Raw genomic sequence first — 23809 nt, forward strand, 5'->3', positions numbered from 1 at the left:
TTTCCCACTTCCTTTAATCCTAGCAATATATACAACACGCTGATTAAGTAAGATACCTCTTTCCATCAACGACTTTTTTATTTTCATCGTAGGAACAAATAAATTTGTCACATCGAGTCAAGGTGTATTGGTGTAAATAGACGTTTCTTTTTCTGTACATTCTAGGTTATGGAAGTTTGGTTTTCAAGAAATTGCTTTATAGAATGCACTCGTAAAGCGTAAAATTAAACGCAAATCGAACAACATAGGAAACAGAATTTGGTTACATTCTACTAATAAAATGGCACAAAATACAATCGCTTGTACATATTTATAAATTATGTTATAACAACAATATATATACCTCTGTCTTCATTTCTCCTTTCTCCGGTACCTTCTGCCATCAGTCTGCGGGAACAGACTCCATATACTCTTCTCGTATCACAAAATATACACTGTTATCCCAACGTAACATTATATCACTCCCGCTTTTCTGTTTACTTTTTTTTTTTTACATGTTAAGTGTACACCTCTCTCCAATTGATTCCTGTATTACACTTGAATAAAGTTCTTGCTTGGAGTTGCAACATTTCGCCATAACAATTTTCGGTAGACTAACAATACCGAGAAACAACGCATATCTTAAACATCTTTAATCTCGATAACAACGTTTCTGTACCTCGCGGTACAGAATTCGGCACTTCGTTTCATCGTATATACTTGCACTCATAAATCTCACTATTCTTGTTTGCTTAGAATACTTTCTTTTATCCAATTCAGATGTACTGATTGCAAGCTCCAGCAGAGCTTTATATCGATACTGTCCTCAAATCTCGACTTACAATCGATAGATACGAAGAATAACGAAAAATGTGTTTCGATTAGAACGAATTCAATCGGAAACGACAGTTTTACGCGGACACAAGAATAGGAGAATGATACTTTTATAAAATACAAATTACTCGAGTAAAAAAAAATATATAAAATGTGATATCTCGATGACCCGCTCGATGCGTTACCTAACTTGGCCAAAGTAATTTAATCATTCCTTCCCTTTGCCTTTTTTTTTCTTTCGCTTTTTTAATAAATAGGCTATATACGAATTTCATTACTCGTTAGACGGTTACTCAACTAAAAGTTATATACGCAGCAGGGCCTCTAAGTTTCTCCTTTTGTTACGATTACACCTTTTTGAGCATGGGCAAGTGAAGTACTTCCGGTACTTCGATATCTTCCAACCGAATGTCCGATGGATTGAATGGGAACCTTACCGGGTACGAATACATCAGATCCATCAGCAGCTGAGAAAAGTATATTCTCGTTTAATATAAATACATTCTCGTAAATGTATTCTCGTATATGCAAAATGATATTTAAACTTACTTGTTCGTTGTTCTCGCCACGTTCACTCAATTTAGCCTGCACCTTCTTGATAAATGAGACGGGCACGCGTTTCTCAAAATCGTCAGCGGGTGTGTATAAATTTAGAATTTTCACTATTTGATTCGCGGTTAATTTGTTGCACATTTCGCAAACAGAATTCACATCCTCGTCGGTCTTACGAGCCTGTAAAAGCTGCGCCGCTTGTACGATAGGCTCCAGAGCCTCGGATACCGTCTCCAATTTTCGGTCCTTTCCCCATTGCTCCAAATGACTCAAATTATACCTACGGTAAAAGTATGACGTGAAACGATTAAATAATTCTGTTCAAATAAACACAGACGAAACCTTACGCACCTTATTTGCATGCCCTTTGTCCACCGGCAAAGTTCATTTCTCAGGAGCAAATTATTCAGGGCACTGGCGCACATGAAGTAGAACAATTGTTTGAAAAGTTGCACTACGATCTCGGGATCCACACCGTGGTACTGAAGAGTTTTGTAGACCGATGTGAGCTCGGTCAGAAGTTTGTCGAGCTTCTGTTGAGTCGATTCTGGTTCTTCTCCCATGGAGGAGGATCGTGGTCGGCCAAGTTTGTTCGAATTCACGCCCGATATGGCCTCGTGTTCGAGGAGAGCTGGGACGGTCAGGGCCTGAATTCTCTCCTTAACGTTCGTCACGATGTTGCCGAAAACCCATAGCGCCAGGTTGCTCAACACGACCCGATACTCGCTTAGATCAAAGTTTCTGAGACACTGCTCGTTCTGCCTTGGAGTGTTCTTTATTTGAAACGGTTTGTCTCCGGAATACTGTTTCATGCAATGCAACAGTCTTAAGGTGTTACTAAGCCAGAGCACACTAGAATCGAAGTCCTCGCGTTTCTTTACTACACGTTTCACAACATTGAGGTAGGTCGTTAGTAACAATCTCACTTTCTCATCGTCATTTATACAGTCCGTATGTCGTATACACATGAAAAGAATATAGGCCGGTAGACCGGGAAGTAACGTTACCGCGACCCTCGGTTTCAAATCTGAAATAAAATTGGTAAATTTGGATGATACAGCGAGCACTCGAATTATAGGAAAATACACTAAATTTAAGAAATTTACCAATAACGAGGTGACGTATTATCACGTTGATGTCTTCTTTCCTGAACTCGAATATACCTTCGTAGTCCCTTTCTTTCTTACGAATTGCTGGCAAATTACTTGCACCATTATCTCGCGTGTGACTGGTGGAAGACATTATCGCGGAATCGGCTGTAGATTCTGTAGTATCTGGTACTGTAAAATAGATACGAGGTGTTATGTAAGTGTCCAGAGTGGATACTAATTCTTATATGTTCGTTAAACGAATCGACAAACGAACGAAATTCTTTTATCACGTATAATTATAAACTATCATGTATGCTGCCAGTGAACGATCGTAGAACTTTCTCATGATAGATGATTATTTGATTGCTAGAGCTAGGGTGAGTTATGGTCTGCGTGAAGTGCAATAAAAATGAACATCGGACCATGCACTCACCGGTGCCCTTTGAATTGTAAGGACGATCCCTACGTTCCTTAACATCGTCTCCCTCATCTTTGAAAGCATTTAAATATTACAAACTTTTAATGCCACTCTCTAACAACTATTCTTTTACTATGTGTTTACTATGTGTAATACTTTGTATCGCCAAGAACTGTTAAACGTTAATTCGCTAGCTCAGTCAAAATTTATACTCACAGCCTGCATCTCTCAGACGTTTCGTAAGTATTTTACATTGTCTCTTGAATTTCCTGCACTCTTCAGCTATTTTGTCGTATTTCTCTTGCAGGTCCTGCGATCCATTTAATTTTATTATTCAACGTAACGTTCATTTTTATTTTGAGTAACAGTAGATGTAAAATTTACCAGATTCTCGGTAGTTAGCCTGGCGATTTCGTGTTGCATATAAGCCTCGGTCTGAGTCTGCGGGGATTTGCTCAAATTTATGGACAGCAATCTCTGTTGTTTCTCAATTTCTTCCTGAAGCCTATCGATTTCCGCCATCCACTCGTCCCTCTGCGCCCTCCACCCTTTCTCCTTCATTTGTAGCTCGTCCTCCAATTGCCTTCAAACGGAAAAACGCATATTATTTGCTTAATCGAAAGAAACTGTAGTCGCCGCTACTAAATGATAACGAGTAAAGGAGGTATGTAGCTATGAACGTTTCTCGATAAACAAATATCGTTGATTTATCACGATCGAACAGTATGAAAATCGTTGAATGGATCGTCGATTACTCGCGGCAAAATGTCTTCTCAACTCACTCTCTTGACGCCCTTCGCTTTCTCTTAAGACTACTGAAAATCGAATTGCATGCACAAACGACAAAACACGATTAGACACGGTGTTTTTCTCTCGTGGAAACAGATTTGCTGGACGATTGCGGAACAAGCTTAAATTACCTGTTGATCTTTTTCTGTGTCTCAAAGGCGAGTACCAGCTCCCCGTCTTCATTAATGATGTCCACGTCTCGGCCATAATTCGAGCCTAGACTCTTCATTCTCTGTGTATTATCTGCCAGCACGCTGTGCAGTTGAATACATTCTTCTCGTCTTCTCTCAAGCTCCTCTTGGAGTGCGTCGAATTGTCCTAAAATACAAATTATTTATCGCATTCCATTTTTGCCCACTACATCTCTCATACACATTTAACGGGCTGGCCGTGCGATATAAAGAAAAGGAAGAGGTGAAAAGGAAACAGATTTTTGCTGAAACACTTTATTGCTTAAAACGTTATATAAAGCCGCACGAGGTGGTGGTGTATTGTACGATATTGTACAGCGTTTATTCATTGACGTTAATATGCGTGCATTTATCAAGCAGATGAAGGACAGGGAAAGGAAAAGCAATATTCACAAAGATGCAATATATTTGTACGTCTCGCTAACCAAGCCTTGGTTAATAGTACAATGGAAAATAAGACAAATGTATCACGCATTGAGAAAGAGCTAAACTATAAACAGAACTGAAGAGAAAGCAAAAAAGAAACCGAATTTATAACACACGATAAAGAAAATAATGTAAGACTTCCTTAACCATTAGAATGAGCAAGTTACCCATGAGATTTTGGTGTGCACCCGCCTTGCCTGTCGCAGCCACGCTTTTTCTTAGCGTGCCTAAATCTCTCTTCAACTGAGCATTCTCCATTTCCAGTTCTTGGAGCTGCGAAAATTAAGACATATCAATTATACTCGTCCGATCTATCCGGACGATAAGTCGAACTTTCTCTCGCGCGAGATTACCCTAAACGTGTCTTGCGTCCTCGAAGTTTCCTCAGGAGTATCGCGCTCCAGATCTTCTACAATCCTGATCAATCTCCCTTTCTCTTTCTCAACGTCCTTCAATCTCTGTTGAAGTTTCAATACTAGGCCGATGTCAACCGGTGCGTGCGTCGGTCCATCGGCATGCGGCTGAACCTCTCCATCCGGTGGGCTGTCGGATCTATGCTGATTCCAGTCGATCGTCTCCACTCGCGAGTAAGGCGTCGAAGAAGAAGCTGTCGATCTCACCGATCCGTAACCCAAATCCTTCAAAATAAAACGAAATCTCTGTGTACGCGCATCATCGTAAAGATTTCCTATGAAACGTGTGGAGACCGATCTTACGATATTCTGATCGTCGTGCGGAAGTTCCGTGGGTCCAGGGATCTGTCCGCTATTGCTGGAAGCATTGCTGAGAGAACGCGAATGCGCGGGAGCGTGCATTGCGAGTTTTTGCTCCAGCATCTCAGCATGCTGTTCCAATTCGTGGTATTCTTTCAATAGTTTCTGATATGCACCCCGGTCCTGATCCTGGTCCAACAGGAGGAGATCTTTCTCTTGTTCCAATCGGTACTTCAAATTCTCCTCGGCACCGCGTTGGTTGTTCTTCAGTTTCTCCTTGGCCACCGATAGTTCTTTCTGTAACTTCTCGATCTCGCTCTGGAGCTTCTGATTCTCCGCCTCCTTCTCTTGGTTACACCTTTCTTTGTCCTACATAAAGCGTAGAAACTTCAATAATAATGATAATGAGTCTAAACGAGTGAAACCTATCGCTAAAAAGTTTGCGTAACGTTATTATAACCAGTGAGTACCTGTAAAATGTCCATCTTCTCATCTCTTTCCAGTTTGATTATGTCCTGTACTTTTTCCAATTCTTTCTCTTTCTCTATGAGCACCGCGCTCAGTTTTTTATATTCCGCGTCCACCGACTTGAATCCGTCCAGTTTGTGTTTCAATTCCACCATTTCGTTTTGAACGTTCTTTAACGATTGATTTTCTTTCGTCTAAATAAAAGAACAAACAAAAAAATGTTCCAATCGACGCGAACCCAATCCGAAGTGTTGCTTAAACCTTTAACTGAAAAAGAGCTAGGTAGATAAACGTGAAAACGTACAAGCTCGGTGATCTTTTGCTGCAGCGTAATGATCTTCTTTTCCAAACCCTTGTTCAACGATTTCACGTGCTCCACGCTTCTCGCTTCAGCCTTCAGACGTTTGAACACCTTCTTCGCCAAGTACCTTCGAACGCAGGACTGTACAGTAATTATATCGTTCAACTTCTTCTTGCACGCCATCCGCACAAGGTATCCCCTCGCGAATCTCTGAACAACGATCGCCGCGGCGTTGTCCTTCATCAATTCGTATCTCTGTCTTGCCAGTTTCCCTCTGCCAAACGTCTGGATACCAAGGATTGTGCGCTTTGTCTGAAGGTACCGACGCCTCTTCAGCCAGCCTTTGACGCGAGCCTGGATTTTTATCGCGGCTCTTTCCTCCCTCACCGCCTGAGCTTTCTGCCTCGCGATGTAACCCCTTCCGTACCTTTGAAGGCCCAGCACAGCGTGTCGCACCTTTTTGTACATGCTGCGACAGATCAGACCGCGTACCGTTTTCTGGATCACGATACAAGCGTCGCGTTGTCTCTCCGCTCGCAGCTTCTCCAAGTAGGCCACTTGGCCTGCCCGGAAGAGCACCTTCGTCTTGCCGAATTTAAATTTGTCCTCATCCTTGATGTACCTGAGGGGGTTGCGTTCGTTTCTTATGGATTCGAAGTAGGGGAAAGGAAGACGCGCGATAATGGACAATAATGAGAAACGATGGTAACTGACCTCCCCAATATGCGTCGACAGGTCTCTTTAAAGTCGTCTCGTCGTATATCCTTGAACCTGCAGAGGCTCCTGTATCTGTGAAAGAACTCGATGTACGTTCTCTGACTGGGAAACCCGGCTGCGGATATCCTGATCGTCTCCAAAACACCGCATGCTCGTAATTGCTGGACAGCGCGTACCGGATTGTACTCGAAAGCCTCCTTCGTATCGTTCGGCTTGATACACCGCACGTAATGCGGGGTGGTCGCGTTTAATGTCGACATTAGCATGTTCAGCGAGTCACGGAACTGCGATCCTACCTACGGATTTCGTACAACCATTTAGTGGCCGAGTTTTTCAACAAACGGTCCGGACAAGCGACATTTCGTTCTTCGTTGTACCGTTTTCTTATTCTGCTTGGGTGTACTCAGCACTGGCTTCTGGGCGGATACCTTCACCCTCACGTTCGACGGTACTACGAGCTTCGGATCTTCCTCGCTGAACAACTTCTTCAATAGTTTGTTCTGGAACAAAAAATGCCGCGGAAGATCATCGAATAACTTATGCGGGACTAACAGAGATAAAAAGGTTCACGCGAGTTCGCGTCTTACGTACATCTCCGTTTCGCAGTACATCGACTTGCTCCTCGATAACGGTGTCCCTATTCTTCTCTAAGAATCCGATGGTTTCGTATTGCACCAGGTCCGCGAAATGGTGGATCAAGAAGGCCGAAGTTCCGAATCGTGGCTTCTCGAAGTGCTTCGACTTGCCGCATTTCGCGTAAAGTTTCTCTGCCCACGAGCCGTCCGAGCCCTTTGGCATCTGTACAAAATGGCCGTGGATGTGTATCGTACAAGGATCGTACGTTCCATCGCGTGTACGTTTGAAAACATTCCGGAATTGTTACCCACCCTGCACTCCTCGTCCAGCAGATCGAGGATACCCAGTTTCGTCTCTATAAGATCGATACACGGTTGATTGTCATAGAAGTCTATGAAAGTCCATTCGATTTCCTCTTTAAAGTACTCCTCCTGTTCGAGTTTGAATACGTGCTGGTTGAACTGTTGCTGGAGCTTCTCGTTCGCGTAATTTATGCAGAACTGTTCGAACGAGTTGATCTCGAACGTCTCGAAGCCGTAAATGTCGAGGACACCGATGAAACACTGCGGTTTGTTCTGCGATTGCAACGAATTGTTGATACCGGTTACGATCCAATTGAACAATTCCGCGTAAATGTGCTTCGCGAGCGCGTCTCTGGCGCCGATCGCCTGCTCGACATTCATAGGCTTCAGGAACACTTCCCTCATCGAGACGATCTTCCTGTGACACAGCCATTTTCGCATCGCGTTCACATCGGTGCCCAACAACTCGCAGATCGTTAAAAGATGCTTGTCCGATGGCTGAAAAGAAGGCAATTAAGATCGCTCGACTCGAGTACCATCGCCAACCGGTTACATCTGTAGAATCGTAATATATTTACGTGAATGAAGCTGGCCTCGGTGTCGTTTTCGTTGACCGAATTCTGGCTATCGGAATTCTCTATATTTACATTCCCTAAATGAATAATGGCCGCTAGAATGCGAAGCATATCGTCCTGCTGTTTCGACGAGAACCCGAGCATGGTGAGCGCGGTTATCGTCTCGTCGAAACACACCAGGTCGTCCACACCGTCTATCTTGGGATTGTTCCCTTGATTTAAATAGTGGAACTTGTTCTGGTGGTCTAAGTGCAAGTGCGGTAGACGCGACGCCGCTGCGCACATTTGGTAAAATATGTGATAATTCCTTTCCTCGTACGCCTACGCAATCACTCGTGTAACTAATACATTCACCTGTTTATACAAATTGCTATTTAGAAGGCTAAGCTGGTTGTACCTGGAACACGACCCTCGACTTTTCCAGCAGATAAGTTCTCATACTAGCCCCAGTGATGTGGTAGTGTTTATTGAATTGTATTTCGATAAACTTCCCGAACCTCGATGAATTATCGTTTCTAGTTGTCTTCGCGTTACCAATCGCCTCCATGATCGGCAGGGACGCGAGCACCTTCTTCTCTACCTGCGTTTCGGTCGTGGAACCGCCGACAGTGGCGAAATATCGCATCGTGTATTTCGCGGACACTGTTTTCCCGGCTCCAGACTCGCCGGAAACGATGATGGACTGATCGTGGCCTTCCCTACATTTATCATGGAACATTAAAACATCCTAAACACGATCGGCACACGCGTTCGAGTAACTTTGCAATAAAATAATTAAAAACGCAGAACCTTTCCAACTTCGTGTACGCCTCCTCGGCGACAGCGAATATATGGGGCTCCAGATCGCCCATCGCTTGCCCTCTGTACGCCCAAATCGTGTCGTTCCCGTAAATCGGGAGTTCATTGTACGGATTAAAAGCGACCAGAACGATGCCGCAGTACGTGTAAATGTAGTGTCGCTGGAAACGGATTTGAAGATTGTAGAGTACGGCCGGTTCGTGCAGGAACGACAACGACGTCAGATTATTCTCCCCTATGAGTATGTCGGGGTTCCTCAACGGTGGTAGATCGGTGTCCGATTTTATATGCAACACCTTCGTCTGATTCGAGTCGTCCGTGTGGACCTTCAACGTCGGCTGGTTCAATTTGTAATCCTCCAAAAGAACCGCGCCTTCCCAAACTTTCTCCGGATGTGGCACCCATACCTTACCACCCTGGACAACATAGACGAACCCCGTATCGATAACTTCGTTTTTAGTTTTTACAGAGTTGAGAGGAACAGATACATCAGAGCAACGAGGTACTCCGCGCAGTTCGTCACGATGGCAACGTTTCACGGTAAAACTTTGACGAATTCTTTAGAATCCTCTTAAAACCTAAGCTGAGTTCAACGGCGAAAGATCGCCTCCAGGTATGCCTCTGCATAGGAAGCTTTCCAACGGCGCGAACGAGCTCGTACGAGTTAATTACTTACCGTCTAATTTTCCTTCTTTTCAAAAGATGACCTGCTTTTCCTGTTTTTTTTTTTTTTTGCGCTGGTAGCATCGTATGTATGAAAACGGGGTCGACAATACAGCATATCGATTTCGACGTCGAGCGCGGCGAATCAGAGGATTGGTTATCGCGTTAGAACTGTTATTACTTTTTAACGACGAACGGTAGGGAACGGTGTTCGATTTACGTACGGGGGAAAAAAACGTCGACTGTTGCGTGGGAAAAACGAAACGAGCACGGTCGAACGCATTTTTTCCTTAGAAGAAAAAAATATCTGTAACGGTATCGACGAAATCGTTGTTGGATGTGCCTCGCGATCATACAAATGAGCCACGGGATACCAAAATGTACTGTTACCGGGCACAGTGTACAGACAAAAGAAGGATTACGTGATCTGAAGGAATAGCGAGCAACGGTAAAGCTCGTCGCCTCTTTGAACTTTTCTGTCTATCCAGGCTGTTTCCCGTACACTGGGAAACCGATCGGAAATATCATGTTAAACGACGAAACGCATGTCGTCTTTAAACGAGCCGGTGACACACGCGTGAGTCAAATGTGCTTAGAAAGAGGTAGAAAGCAACCGTAAACTCTCACGATCCAATCTTGTGTGTCAACAATATTATGCAAGACTCCTCCTGCGAAGGGCACTGAGAAAAAATGAAGCGAGAAAAAAAATACGAGACGTGAACGAGAGTTGGGGAAATGTCGATATTCTAATTGAAAGTGATTTACGATTGGTATTTTAATCTACTCGCGGTTGTTACCGCGATGATTTAGTAATTAACCAATAATTCCAATTACTTTACCTCGACGAAATTTATAGCACACGTAGCCATCGCGAAACCATCAGCCCAACCATAAAGCGTACGGTATAATTTGACAATAAGTACCAATGCGACGTTGCGCTTAGCATGGTTATTTTATCTTTTCGCATCGAGGTCAGCCAATGGTCAACCACGGAATTATGAACCGTGCAATTAGAAATTCACCCTTGGGCGCATCTATGCAAATTATCAGCTTTCATAACGTAACTAAAACTTTCGTGGCTTAACGTAATCTGTGGCACGTGGAAAAAACGAAACGGGAAGGTGCTAACCAGATTACACAGTTCCACTTGGCACAGTGTTATCAGGGAAAGACTATTAAGCGAGATGTTTTAATGATAGTAAATAATGAAAGGACCAAGATAATATTGTACGTCGATCGCAAACATAAACGCTCGATAAATTATAGATACCAGTACTCGGTTGATTCTAATAATTCCTACCCCTTTCTCTTGCGATGGTCGACTTCGTTCGTCGAAGTGTACCAAGGAAACAGTTCCCATGCTTTCTACGTTACGTACCAAATAACGATTACTCTCCTCAGTCTTACTCACGGAAAGGCATAGAAAAAGCAGAATCCTACCGGGTTCCCACGCAGCCTGTTAATTGAAAAGGTGGTCAGAATGAGAGTGAACTGCGCGCGACTGAGTCTACCATGCGACAATCGTTAAGTTCAAAGATGAGAGCACCCAACTTTCACCCCCTTTTTCCTTTTTCGACATTAATTACTGAAATCTTCTCAATCGTCGAATTCTCTCGGGACTCTCGTAAATTGCATAACTCGTAATTGTGTACGCAAATCCCGTTCATTCGCGAATGCCTCTCGCGTCTCCCTCAACCAACAAGTTCGCGGTGAGTCATTAGAAAAATGGTGGTACGTGGTTGGAATAGGTCAAGATGGATACGTACGTTCGAGCCTGTTTCAATGTCGCATCGCAGAAATACAAGGGAAGCTCTGGCGCCTCTGAAACGCAACCCTCTCATATGTTGCGTCCGAGCTTTGCCAACTGACCATCCGATCTACGGCTTCTGTCGCGTTCCACCCACGCCACGGATCGTCTCGATGCTCGAACTACGCAACTTTCAACCACGTTCCACGACGTTGAAACGTCGGATGTGTTATCCGTTCTAGCGGCGATAAATTAAACGTAAATGCAATTAACGAGAGCGAAAACTCGACGGTGACTCAGTCCCCGCGAGCGTCGAAATTATTTGTGACAGTCGCGCAGAAATAGAGAAAAGCAGATAGGGGCGTATAATCTTATCGACGACCGCAAAGCCACTCCAGAGTGATTCATTTGCTCACTGATTCCTCCCATAAAGTGGAAACAGACGCGGTACACTCGCGTCGCGAGAATAAAATTTCACGAGCCTCCGAACGTGGAAGGAACAAGCGGCGGGTACCGCGCATCTCGAATTCCTCCGCTCGTCTATTGTTCAGAACGAAAGCTAAGGACGACGGAAATTCCCTTGGAAATTAAGCGTACCTAACGTAACGAAGTAACGCAATCGTCGACGAAATTGCAACATTGGAAGAGCGGACATTCGACGTCAAACGCGATCCTCGGTTGCACTTGCTCCTTTGTTCGGTATATTTGCCCAAACTTCATCGACCGTCCGCGTGAAACTGAACTTTAACATTTGCCTCGAGTCGATCGTGTTTGCGCCACCAAGGTTTAACACTCGTGACAAGCGAGGCTGGGTATCGAATTCGAAGCGCAATCAAAATCGCCATGCTGCAGTGCGAGACGCCTTTTCGATAGTCTCGCGTATTTGTCGTCGGTAGATCGATCGTAGTTGCTCGACATCGTTGCTCTTGAGAAAGGTGCCGGGTTCTCCGTTATTGAGGGTAACCGGGTCAAGTTTCCCGCCCACGTATGGTATTCTTTACTTTTTTTTTTACCACGTGCGTTCAAATTGGCATCGTTGACACCGGTAGCCCGCCACCATTACGCATGCACTCGTTCGAGTCGCTGCTCGACGAGTTTCCCTTTCGACCAACATAACGAAGCCGCCGTAAACTCGACCAATATGGCAGGAAGCTTCGTACATATGCGTATGATTTGTTACTTTCTTAAAAGAACAAACGAAACTCGTATAGAATCCTGGAAGTAACGAACGCTAGTAGTAAAGATGGATGGAACGCGAGTTTGTCGTATTGGGGATTAATTTACGAGCTGGTTGTATCGCTTCCACCAGTTCTACACTTGTTCACGTCCGGTCTGAACTCTTTCGCGTTATCGAGTTCAATTATGAAGCAGCTGGTGATACGGTATCGCGTGGAGGACAGCGTCGAGTGGTACTACGAATGCAAATTCGAATGCACAATTTCCAACGTGCAAAGTTTACGAGCGTGAGAACACGGGTTTGTACTTTCAACGGTGTCCCTGTTGAGTAAGATCGCGAAACGGGATGCCTTCGTGGGAGATTGCTGCAAGGAATCCTCGATTTTTTTCACGGAGGCTGCACAAAACGGTGACCGCAACACGAGCGTTCGATCGGTAGACAGATTCGTTCCGGGTATTTGGCATATTCGCTCGAACAGAGCTTGTATTATGTCGCGCGGTTTTTTCCTCGCGGATCAATTTGCAAAAATCGAAAGCGCGACGAAAGAACGGCGATCGTTTCTGTACGGATTGGTGACACCGGGAATAAGTTGTCGGTCATCGCGCGATGACGAGACCGAGAAGAAATCTTTCCTGACCTCGGAGTGAAAATCTCACGGGACGCGAAACAGAGTCTACGACGACGGTGGGATCGTCCCCTTCTGACGAAGAGGCAAGGAGAACGACCTATTCCGTGATGTTTTGCTCTTCTGTTCGGAGAGAAAGGGAACTGCTTGCTCGTGAGCGAAGTCTAGCGATCACGTTCCTCGAACCGATCGTCCGAGCAACAGTTTCGAATGGGGTTAGCTTACCTTTAAATGTAAAGGCACGATCGGGCCTCCGGTTCGAGTTTCAATTCGTTGCATAATATAATTTCATTATTTCCTTATGCCTGAAACCGGCTAGGCGCCTTACCTGGACGACATTCTACGATATTTTACTCGAACTACGCCTGTCGCGTTACGAACGTGTCCCCAAACTGGTTCACAAAACGTTCGTAACCGACCATTACGCAATTGACACTTTACAACGAATCGAGGATAGTCGAATCTGTACCCAGGGCTCTCGCGTCCATAAATCGTCGAACAGAAAGGCCATCCGTAAGATGGCTAAATCAATACGCGCGTTCTCCGCGAGCGATAGTTGTCCCTGAGTACACGGATGCCCCACGGATGGTTACGAATGTACGTGCACGCGTACGTATCTCGCGTGTACCTCGCGTGTACCACATGCTTCTCCATCTTTTCATAGTTAGCGTAGTTTTTAGACGGACGATAAAAATTGCTGCGCGACCTCCGATAAACCCTAGCCGGTTCACCTGACCGAGGCAATAAATCAGCCAAGATGGAGAACCACGGGCGCGACCTTAAAGGGGCAGGTTCGAGCTGGATGAAACTCTGTTCTCATCGACTAAGTATTCCCACAGTGTCGTTCTTCTACGCTCGTCGTGTGCATGCCGAACGCGACATTCCCACGGCTAATAACGCGATCGAAATAAATTATCGGCTGATTCGCCGCCTCGTGTCCCTGCTTCGTTCTCTCGCCACGCGATAACGATCTCGTTTCGCGTTAATTGTAATAATAATTCTATTAGTTGGTCGTCGCTGCTCGGGTATTCAAATATCGCTGCTAAGTACCGGCGAACATGCCCCGAGACTGTGCGAGGCGGTATTTCATGTTCAAGGACATCGAACAAATGCTTCAACGTGACAATCTCCTTGTCAAGGTACACTTCGTTTGTACACAACGAATGTTATCGCGTTCGCTAACCAAGCTGTTAAAACCGTTGAACCACTTGGTTTTAAAGCGGGACTCAGGCCTCGAGCCTCCGCGGTTTCCTCGCGACAATTATTGATTTTCCCTTTAAAAAGAGGCTCACCCCGATTTCGAATTCGTTCGTCCCTCGTGCTTAGACGGTGAAGCATATGTTGCGTCGAATCATCGGTTAGGAACGATCGGTTCGATGGAATGATTGGTACTTAAGCTTTTTACCGTCGAATCGATCGCTATCGAACCTCCTATCGTTCGAATCGCCGATGATTTCGTCTTTTTCTCGCGAACGGGAAGACGATGATGTAAATTTACAAGCTTCCGTGGTTTATCAAGCGTGCAATCCTATACTTGGAAACGTCGCAAACTGCTCGGGTAAAAAGTTCAAAGCGACGGACAGTTTTCGTGAAAGTTGTTTCTAAGTAAGTATGCGCATAACTTGAGAGAGACACCTTCATACGAATCGATGATGTATAAGCTTAACGATAATCTGAGCGATATATCCAGTCCCGTAATTTTCTCAAATAATTAACCCGCGCAGGCATTAAGCGTCACCGATGGAAAAGAAGAAAGTATCATCTTCGAACATGAAAGAACGCTCGACACCTCTCGCCACGCTTCGGATTTTAACGAAGCTTTTCAACGTTAAAAAACGTAATCGATATCACGTTTCCACGCACACGGACTGGCATGAATTGCAACAAGAGCATAATATCGTGGACAAATTGAAAATCGATGAAATCACAGCGAATCTGCGCGCGGCAGATATTTACTCCGAAACGAAAAGCGTTGTGCAATCTTAATTGTAAAGTTGGGGGGAAAAAGGAGCACGAAGGCATTACGTTTCGGAGCCTTAGCAGTTCCCAGCAACATTTCACATATGTTTACGCGAGTCCTACTTAAACGACCTTCGCTGTTTCTTTGTTTAACGACCAGGCATATTTTTGCACGCAACATTTCTCGCAGAACATACGAACATCCGTGAACGAATTTCGTTAAGGATTACGATGAACACCGAATACCGACGGTAGATGGAACAAGAAAGTTCTCGTTCTAAGTCCCGAAAAAGACTCCGCTTCGATAAAGAACACGGAGAACTCGCGATGCTTGTCCCAACGTCACATTATTTGTAATCACTGGAACATGTCAACGTGATAAGCGGTCCGAAAAAATTACTCCTCCGGTAGTCTACTCGACGATGAAAGAGACCCTTCGCTCCTAGTTTCGTACGGTATTTCAGAAAAATGACAATTAGAAGTGTCAACAGATGAGCCCGTTAGAATGCCACTGGACCAGTTGCCATCGTAGAACTGTACACGTATATACCTGCGGGTGTTCCGAACTGGTTCGTACCTTAACGTATAATTCCCTTGTGGTCATCGTTGTTGGTCCAGGTGCTCACCTGGGTCAGGTCAGGTACAAGCGACGAGAGCAGCACCCACAGACACACACGACTTCACTCACACACGCACACACCTGAGCACAGATAAAGGTACCTACGACATTTGTCGCGAAATCAAAAGTTATACCGCGCTACGAGCACCGTGATTTACCATCGACTGTACGATACATTCTCGTGTAAATCTAAGGTGCGGTCACGGCATGTTTCTGTTTTTATTTTTTCACTCTTATTCTCTCTCCCCTGGTTTTCGATCGTTTCGTTCAGGGAATCACCAACAGAAGACGAAGATCCGACGGTATACTCGCAACAATCACACCACTGGCTCGAACGGGTACCGATTTGACGACACCGTGTCTCTCGATTCTCAAAATTTCCCGTTCAAATCATCGGACAGCGGGCCAGCGGGAAATGGATTTTCGCGCAAAGCCCGTGCTTCCACGTAAACGTCGTACGACGGCACTGCCACCAGCTGGTTCGTTATCGGGTTTAGATTCGGCGCCCCTCTACGCCTACATGCACGACTACTCTTCGGCTCCGAATGCCGAAGAGGCGTCCTCTCTCCTCGTCCTTTCCATTCCCGACGCCTCTCGTTGTCTCTCTTCGACGATCGAACTGCTAGTTTCGCGCCATCTCACAGGCGCGTTGAAAAATGTGCCGTGGATTTTCTATCGCATTCCACGCGGCAAATTTGCTTAGATAACGATAGATGATCGTGGGAAAATTGATTCTCCTGTACGGCGTAATTCTTCGGATCGAAGATACGCTATGCGCAGTTGCTCGTTTTTACTGATAATCATATTGCGTGAATGTTTAAGCGGTGACTGTTTAGAACTGTTCGGTTCTTTTATTTTAACGAGTCATTTGCTGATAAGGAATCTCGTGATTGTTATGTTTCTTTGATGCAATAAAGAGATAGCGTGTTACTGTGGGAACTTTTGTTCATTCACTGAAAAGATTTTCAGTCGTTTGCTCCAACGATACGTTATCGGCACTGTTTATGAGAAAACAAGAATTATTTACTTGCGATGTTAAAACATGATAATCTACGGTTCGTACTACATTTTGTTCAAATTCTCCCGGTGGAATTTAAAAACTATGCGGTGAATTTCGAATTTTAGCGGTAAGTTAACCGCGTCTCCGGGCTGGCGAAGTAGAATAAGACACTACCCGTACGGACAACACCGTTGAGTCAGATTCCTACATCAGTTCTACCATAGAGAAGGTATAATATAGAAGTACCACCTTATGAGACATCGTGTTACGTATTCTGATGTACCGATTGTGTAAAAAGCTGTAGGGTTTATTATGCGCTCTACGATTTACAGCGGGAAACTTAAAAATTATATTTAATTAATTAATTGAAGTGGACAAATTTCATATTCTAAACAATATCATTACATATTTACCTCAATCTATAATCGATTGTAAAGTCCAAAAAGTGTTAGCAATTATAACAAATTGCAAATGATTTACATCTCATGCGTAGTCCTTAACACGATAACGTTTCGGAGTTTTCCGATACCACCAATTCAGAAACAGAACGGAAGGTGGACAAACCTCAACAGCGTGAAACTGAAACTCTGCTAGATGATCCCATCGATGATCCCACGGAGATTCCACAACGAGAATAATGCTTAACTTAACTTATATTATAGATTCTATTACATATTTTGCAATCCAATTGCAAGTTTCAAAGCCCTGAATAGGACTTGGACAATTTCAGATGTATCGCAAAGGACTCAACGCTAGAACCACCCGCGATAAAGGTATTCTAATTTCTTGCATGGAGCAAGTATAATAATGAATCCATTAGAATGACGATCAAATCTACAGAATGAAAGTCATTTTCATTGATTTGGTGGTTCTTAGCGTTAAGTCTACAATTATACTTATGTTTATGTGCGTAGTCCTTAGCTTGATATCGTTTTCGAGAGGGCAATCTTTCGAAGACGTTATCAAGGGCCCGGGTCCACCAACGGGGAGGTGACTACGCAGGGACCCATCTCTATTTCTTTAACAACACTCACCTCCGTTTCATTTCGTTTTATTCCGCTCCATTTCGCTCGATTCCGCTGGACTCCAATCAGCTTCGCTTCGTTCTATTCCGCTCCATTTTGTTTCATTCGCTCCAATCTGCTCGGCTCCGCTTCGCTTGACTCCTCTCGTCTTCGCTCGTCTCGGCTCGGCTCAACAATTAATCACTCGCACAACACCCTTCACGACCGACACGTACGACAGCTCGAAGGCAAATGACATACAACACGAGTTACGCCGTCCTATGTTCCCCCACTCCGTCGTCACGGTTGTCTAATCACAGTTTCGAGTTTATCTTCACACAATAATTTTTATATTATAATAGTCTATTATATAATTAATCTTCATATCTTTATTGAAAATTTATATTCTTAGCATATTATATAATACATGCTACTACGTAATGCTCTAGTGTGTATATTGCCTTGATACATAAGCTTATTTAATTTTTATGTGATTATTTTATTACTGCTTAGGCAAAATGTATCAACAATATTACGCACGCTATCAGCATTATCTCTAATTTTAATTCCGACCACTATGAATGTCAAAGTCTAATTCTATACTGAGTCGATAACACTGCAAATAATAGTAAAATGGTAAAAGAATTCATTCCATGACCAATAGAAAAAAATGAATCGAGATACCTTATTAAAAGTTGTCACATTTTTACGATCAACCGCGCGCAGTAAAAGTTAACCATGTAATTCACAATAAGTTAAGCAATTGATGTAAAGAAAATCAATTCCAGTTGTTATTAGCAGTATGATGTATTGATAACAGACAGACACTTCGATCATGGCGTTTTTCCAATTGGTACTGAAAGCCAGAAAGTTGGAAAAAGCGAGGCAAAGATACGAGGATGAGAAACTGACATCGATCGAGATCTCGAAAGGCGCGAAGCCTACGTATACCTTGAGGCAACGATATCGTCGACAAAAATTATGGTTAGATACGAACTTTATTCCCGTTTTTACTTCTACTGTAACAATATCTGGAAAATCGATGCAGGCTTAAGAGAAAGGTCAAGCATCTCTGTGACAAAATCTTTGCCGTTCCGAGAAATACTTGGACGTATAAGAAAATGATCGCGATTCGTACCGATGGTACATTCGAGAATTACATAGCGAAAAGCCTAGCTGGATTCGTCGGTGGCATATTTTTGACGTACATATTTTTCATATTTTTCGTTTTCCAACTCCATTTCAAACTCTCATCCGCAACGTTCCTCTGTACGATTGTAGGAGCGATTCTCACTATCGGTCTTGCTTTCTCCTTTCGAATTCGGTACGTGTACACGTCAAATAGACAGACCTTCGTCGGTATTCCTGATAAAAGTAAGGTATTCCTGTCATTTTTCAGATGTATAGTGTTCTTATTGCTGCCACAATTTTTCTCGAAACGAGGGAGGCAAGCCTTGATGGCGTACGCGTTCATTTTAGCCTTAACTGGCCCTGTGAAGAACACACTGCACAACACTGGTGTGCTTTCAGAGTCATTAACCTGCGCACAAGTATTTCACGCGACTTTAGATCACTAAACGTGCGAACGTACGATCGACGATAAATTTGTTTCAAGGAGCAGTTGAAAGAAGCGGTGAGGACCATCGTGGACTTGGCGAAGCAACCATTTTACGCTTTACGAGAAGCAATATCGAAAGTTATAAAGACGGTCAAGGTAGTCGTAAAGAGGATCAAGCAGACTCTCGTTGCGATCAAGAGACTCGTTCTCAGTATACGTAAGAACGAGCTCCACGAAGTGCAAGGTTAAACGCGCCATTCGCACGAATTCTCGTCTTTTTTCTTTTAGTTCGAGTCATCACTTCGGTATTTCAATGGCTGGGAAGTGTAATAAACATGTGCAACAAAAAATTGGGCACCCCCTTCGAGCGATGCCAAAGCGTTTTCGAGGGTGCGGTAGCCGACTGCAAGGCGAAGCTGGGCCCAATTTTAGGGGTGGTCTGCAACATAACATACGTAGTCAGCGCGCTCTGTTACACGGTGAAACCGCTCGACTTCATTTGCATGCTCGTCTCTTACATCGCTGATACCGTTGTCGGTGCTGTGCGAGGCAGTAAGCATCGATAGATTCCCCAATAAATTCTGATCTCCCTGCTTCACGTCCCACTGTCGATGTTGCAGAAGTAAAAAAGTTCACGATGCACATGAAAGCGATGTTCTACGTGAAAGTGAAGTTCTCGCATTCGTTTCATTTCGAGACGAACCAAAGCAGGACGATGACGGACGTGTCGACGAGCATCGCGACGGAAGTTCGCTCGAGGACCAAAACGCTGTTCGGTTTCTTCGACTGGATGAGTTTCGTCGCGTCGTTCTTCTTCCTCTTTATCTTGCTCAGGTAAAATCGCGCGATTTATCGTATCCGTAGAAACGAGAGCCAATCGCGAACGTAATCGCAGGGTGTTGCGTTATCGTTACAAATGGTTGACCAGCGAGCGTTTCGACAATCGATACATTACGAACGATCTGCGTGCCATCGATTTCATAAGAGCGCGTCAGGATAAAGAGACAGTTTTGCCGCTGAACGTGCGAGAACGGAACAGATACGCGTCATTGTCCTCCGTTACGTTAATCAAATCCGAGAGGATCAAAATGGCGAGGTCCGTGTTATTTTTAAGCTTGGCCACGATCAAACTAATCGTGTACATGTCGATCGACTATAGCCTTTACTGGGTGCTGAACACCATTCAAATTTACGGACGATTTCAAAGTAAGGTAAAACAATAAATCATTTTATTACTTTCCTCTGGTGTGGACTGTAAATAAAGAAATCATTAGGTGGAACGATCAAACGTTGTGACCATTCACGTAACAGGGGATGGTTATTTATCAGAACTGTACAGAAGTATCGTGAAAGCGTTCACCCCTCGAGGGAAGGAAGCAAACATCGACACGATGCTCTGCCTTCCAGACCCTATTCCTCCTGATTACGACAAATACACTCAGATCGTCGTTTTAATTATATTCTGCTGGCTGATGGCGTTCCTCGAACCGTACGGTTTGCGACTGAGACACGTGGTTATGTGCCAGTATTATCCTGACAGAGCCAAGCAGAGAGCGACTTGGTTGTACAATCACATCATCAGGTAAAAAGCGTTCTCTATCGTTTCCATCAATTTAATTTACGTATGTCTGTCTGGATGCGATCAGATCAAGGGGTAGCTTTCTGAAGTTCGCCAGGCGCCAGTTGCGTCGGAAATTCGGTCTAGCCGAAGGGGAGAAAACGGAAAAAGTGACGTTGAAGGAAAGACTGTGGGCAGCGTGCCCGTTTCTGAACACTTTGTCCCCGTTGAAACAGAAATCGTGTCTTCTGTGCGGCGCGATCGAACGGTCCGAGGATAATCCGCATGTTAAGTGTCCGACGCCCGGCTGCGTCGGTCTGTTCTGCACGCAGTGCTTCGCCGATCTGCAGAATGTGTGTACCATTTGTCGGTCACCGATGGAGTACGGCGATCTGTCCGATCTGAGCGAGGAGAAGTAAATCGAATCAATTATTACCGCCACGGTTGCGAAACTTTGCAAGCTTATTAATCTTCGACTCAATTAACGATAGAGATCTCGATTGGTCTTGTTAACGATCGTGAATGTTTTTGGAACGCTAGAGACTCTTCCGAAAACCAGTTCGAAGTGCCAAAAGAAGTAACGGTGGGACCAGAATTGGAAGAAGAGGAGCCAGAATGGGAGGAGGAAGATAAATCGCTGGAAGAGATAGTGGAGGAAGATAGGGAGGAAGAAGAAACGGAGGTAACAGCGGAGGAAGATGGAGAGGTAGAGGAAGAAGAAGCGGAAGTAACTGCGGAGGAAGAAGAAAAAGTGGAAGAGGAAGAGTTGATAAAAGTGGAGAAAGATGTGGCTGAACAGACAGAGGAAAAATACATGGAAGATACCGAGTCGGTGTACAGTTACAGTAAGAAATCGATTTAGAAGTTAAATCTGATTGAATCGCAAGCTTTCTAAGATTCATTAATCGCCTCAGCGTATCAAGACGAGTCTCCCGAGGAGGTCGAAATTGAGAGACGCAGAGAACCCTTTAGAGATGTTGAAGCTCAGCGAATTAGGGACGACGTGACGATTCAAGTGCGTTTAAGCATCATTTGCTAATGTTTTCTCCGCTAATTACCTGTGATACGCGTTTACTGTTCAGATATTCAACGAGCCATTCCTAAGGGAGCCATCTTCGAGCAGCGAGTCGCCGACATCTTGTTTCGTTGTGAGGGCACGTAGGAAGATTCGTTCGAAGGGGAAAAAACGAGCGTGCGGACCGAGGGATTCCGATTCGTCGAGTTCGATCGGCGATACGGAATCCTGGCCAAGCGAGGAAGTCGAGGAGGAGGAAGTAATACACATAGAGGTGGACGACGGCTCGGAAGAATTATTTCCGAAGGATCGGAGGGATAAGGAGAAACTGGGCCGTATAAATAGAATCGTTGGTGCAGTTGCGAGGATTCCTTGGCTCGGCAAAGGAGAGGTATGAATCGCGCCAAATCCTCCTGACTTTTTTCATATCTTCCTATTGCATTTATTTTCCGAAGAACATCCGAGAAGACGAAATTTGAGAGAGTATTTCGTTCTTCCGACAGAATGATGAGAAGACCTGCAAGGGGCTGAGGAGAAAGCGTCCATCTCTTATGAACAGAATCGTTAGTATGCTTAATAAGAAGCAGTCGCTACCTGTACAATCGTACAGAAGAACCAAGAGGACAAAGGGCGCGTTGTCCTCTTCGTGCTCGTGCGACGATGAAACCGAGTCTCTGTTAACGGTACGAGACAGGGAAACTAATTATTTAACTAGAAGGAAAGGTAGGGGGATGAGGAGAGAAGATGAGTTCGACGAGAACTTAATTGAGACGATTCCATGCGACGAAAAATTCGTCACGAAAAGACTACCAAGGTAATGTTATAAAAACGATGAAAAAAACTTACAGTTTTTTTTCATTAAGAATTGTTGAAATAGATATTTAGAGTCTGCTGCAAAAGACACGGCTTATTTCGAAGTAGACGAAACAGAAAGTTCGCGTTCACGAAAATGTGTCCGGCAAGTAGAGAGTATCAACGAACTCTCTGACGTGAAAGTATCCTCGGGAGCTATTAAAAGAGGCGAATGGAACATTACAGAGGATCGCGAATTAGTAAAACGACAATCATATTTAAATGAATCGTGTATCGCGATTAAAAATATTTGAGTGCGTAAAAGATCGTTTTTAGGGTCCTTGTTCTTGCACTTCGGAGATAACAACCTTTGAGACCACCGGGGATAAAGACATTTATTCCTTGGGAATGAGAACTGTATCTGAACGGGCAGAGAGTGCATTGAACACTGACGATGCAACGGAAACCGAGACTGCATCCAAAAGTGATGTAGATTACATGGAAGAAACGGAGTCTTCGTTGAAAATGTTCAAAGAAAATCCTAGGAATTCAGAATCAACTCCTGAGAATCCAGAAAGAAGTCTTAGGATGTCAGAAGAAGGACCTGGAATCTCAGAAGAGAAACCTAGGACTTCGAAGCGAATACGTAGATCTTTAGAAGCAACATCAATAAAAGTCGACGACGCAAATAATACAGTGATCATTGATTCGCGAGCTACAGATACAAAAGTTGACAAAGCCACTGATTTACCAAATAGAAGTAGATCCACGCAGACGGCGTTCCAGAAATCCGATAAGAAGAGCAAACATACTAGGAACGATACTATTTCAGACGCTGGAGAAATTGGTAAACCTTCTAAAGACTATAATATAAAAAGTAAAGAAGAGAAAGGATGTTGGATGAAAAGAAAGAATCGGAAAAGGTGAGTAGCAATTACCACGACTTTTCAGGAAGTAACGAGGTCGTTAATATTCATTAGGTGCAAGGAAGGTCGCGTTAAACGCGGTTCTTCTGCGAAAAGAAGAAAATGCAGTTGTTCGGATAAATCAACGTCAATAGATGAAGAAGAAATGTATGCTTTTAAACGAAAATCGAAGCCAAAAATGTTGGATCGATTTATTGCTGGAAGAGAGGACGCAGATGAATGGGAACCATGCGCAAATGTATTTCCTCGTCATGGATATGAAGGATATTCGCAAAGTTATGAAACAGACGTTTATAAGAGCTCTGTTTTCGAAAGTCCTCACGAAATCCTTACAACTGATCACCCAGAAGCGACAAAACGAAGCTACGAAAGGATACCTATGATAAAGAAATACTTGCCTATGTATCAAAGTCCAGAACTGATCGAAGAATTAAAA

The 23809-nt window shown here is 44.1% G+C and overlaps 3 protein-coding genes across 8 annotated transcripts in view; 1 reads left to right on the forward strand and 2 right to left on the reverse strand.

The window, feature by feature from the left end:
- Npf (neuropeptide F) overlaps positions 1 to 459 on the reverse strand; it is a 47618-nt gene extending 47159 nt beyond the window's left edge. Inside the window, exon 1 of one of the 2 annotated variants that reach the window (XM_076904696.1) lies at positions 344 to 459. Coding sequence is in view for 1 of the 2 variants with exons in the window: in XM_076904679.1 (XP_076760794.1) it covers positions 344 to 383 (40 nt within the window). In the remaining variant the exon portion in view is untranslated. The remainder of the gene's footprint in view (positions 1 to 343) is intronic. The other variant, XM_076904679.1, reaches the window with a different exon arrangement.
- Didum (dilute class unconventional myosin) lies at positions 60 to 15808 on the reverse strand. 5 transcript variants are annotated; one of them, XM_076904639.1, is made up of 22 exons: positions 15479 to 15808; positions 8722 to 9146; positions 8330 to 8630; positions 7936 to 8253; positions 7367 to 7855; positions 7071 to 7277; positions 6857 to 6979; positions 6477 to 6775; positions 5766 to 6384; positions 5464 to 5655; positions 4997 to 5362; positions 4634 to 4918; positions 4448 to 4553; positions 3795 to 3981; positions 3657 to 3689; positions 3259 to 3457; positions 3091 to 3184; positions 2890 to 2946; positions 2472 to 2645; positions 1717 to 2392; positions 1363 to 1645; positions 60 to 1280 (listed from the first exon to the last, which is right to left on the reverse strand). In XM_076904639.1, exons 1-22 carry the CDS (start codon positions 15503 to 15505, stop codon positions 1161 to 1163), a joined length of 5580 nt encoding a protein of 1859 aa, XP_076760754.1. In that variant the 5' UTR covers positions 15506 to 15808; the 3' UTR covers positions 60 to 1160. The 5 variants fall into 5 exon arrangements, with proteins under 5 accessions (XP_076760754.1, XP_076760735.1, XP_076760746.1 ...); XM_076904620.1 differs by lacking the exon at positions 15479 to 15808 and adding an exon at positions 11160 to 11444; XM_076904631.1 differs by lacking the exons at positions 3657 to 3689; positions 15479 to 15808 and adding an exon at positions 11160 to 11443.
- Positions 15809 to 18359: 2551 nt separating this feature from the next.
- Positions 18360 to 22761, forward strand: LOC143427067 (DC-STAMP domain-containing protein 2). The gene is made up of 14 exons (XM_076900944.1): positions 18360 to 18508; positions 18573 to 18848; positions 18924 to 19074; positions 19140 to 19299; positions 19371 to 19634; positions 19703 to 19916; positions 19978 to 20293; positions 20357 to 20664; positions 20729 to 21055; positions 21181 to 21485; positions 21555 to 21655; positions 21723 to 22046; positions 22159 to 22469; positions 22533 to 22761. Exons 1-14 carry the CDS (start codon positions 18360 to 18362, stop codon positions 22759 to 22761), a joined length of 3435 nt encoding a protein of 1144 aa, XP_076757059.1.
- Positions 22762 to 23809: the final 1048 nt, after the last annotated feature.

This window comes from Xylocopa sonorina, chromosome 1, assembly GCF_050948175.1.
Source record: "Xylocopa sonorina isolate GNS202 chromosome 1, iyXylSono1_principal, whole genome shotgun sequence".
Lineage (NCBI taxonomy): Eukaryota > Metazoa > Arthropoda > Insecta > Hymenoptera > Apidae > Xylocopa > Xylocopa sonorina.

What these genes read in the sequence shown, in the direction of transcription:
- LOC143427067 (XM_076900944.1), top strand. Translation starts at nt 18,360, where the DNA reads ATGGCGTTTTTCCAATTGGTACTGAAAGCCAGAAAGTTGGAAAAAGCG. An exon ending in GAGACTCGTTCTCAGTATAC is followed by an intron (nt 19,300 to 19,370) that starts GTAAGAACGAGC and finishes TTTTTCTTTTAG; the next exon opens with TTCGAGTCATCACTTCGGTA. An exon ending in TGTCGGTGCTGTGCGAGGCA is followed by an intron (nt 19,635 to 19,702) that starts GTAAGCATCGAT and finishes TCGATGTTGCAG; the next exon opens with AAGTAAAAAAGTTCACGATG.
- Didum (XM_076904620.1), bottom strand. Translation starts at nt 11,234, where the DNA reads ATGAGAGGGTTGCGTTTCAGAGGCGCCAGAGCTTCCCTTGTATTTCTG. An exon ending in CCAAGCAGAATAAGAAAACG is followed by an intron (nt 6,776 to 6,856) that starts GTACAACGAAGA and finishes CGAAATCCGTAG; the next exon opens with GTAGGATCGCAGTTCCGTGA. An exon ending in ACAAAGGGCATGCAAATAAG is followed by an intron (nt 1,646 to 1,716) that starts GTGCGTAAGGTT and finishes CTTTTACCGTAG; the next exon opens with GTATAATTTGAGTCATTTGG.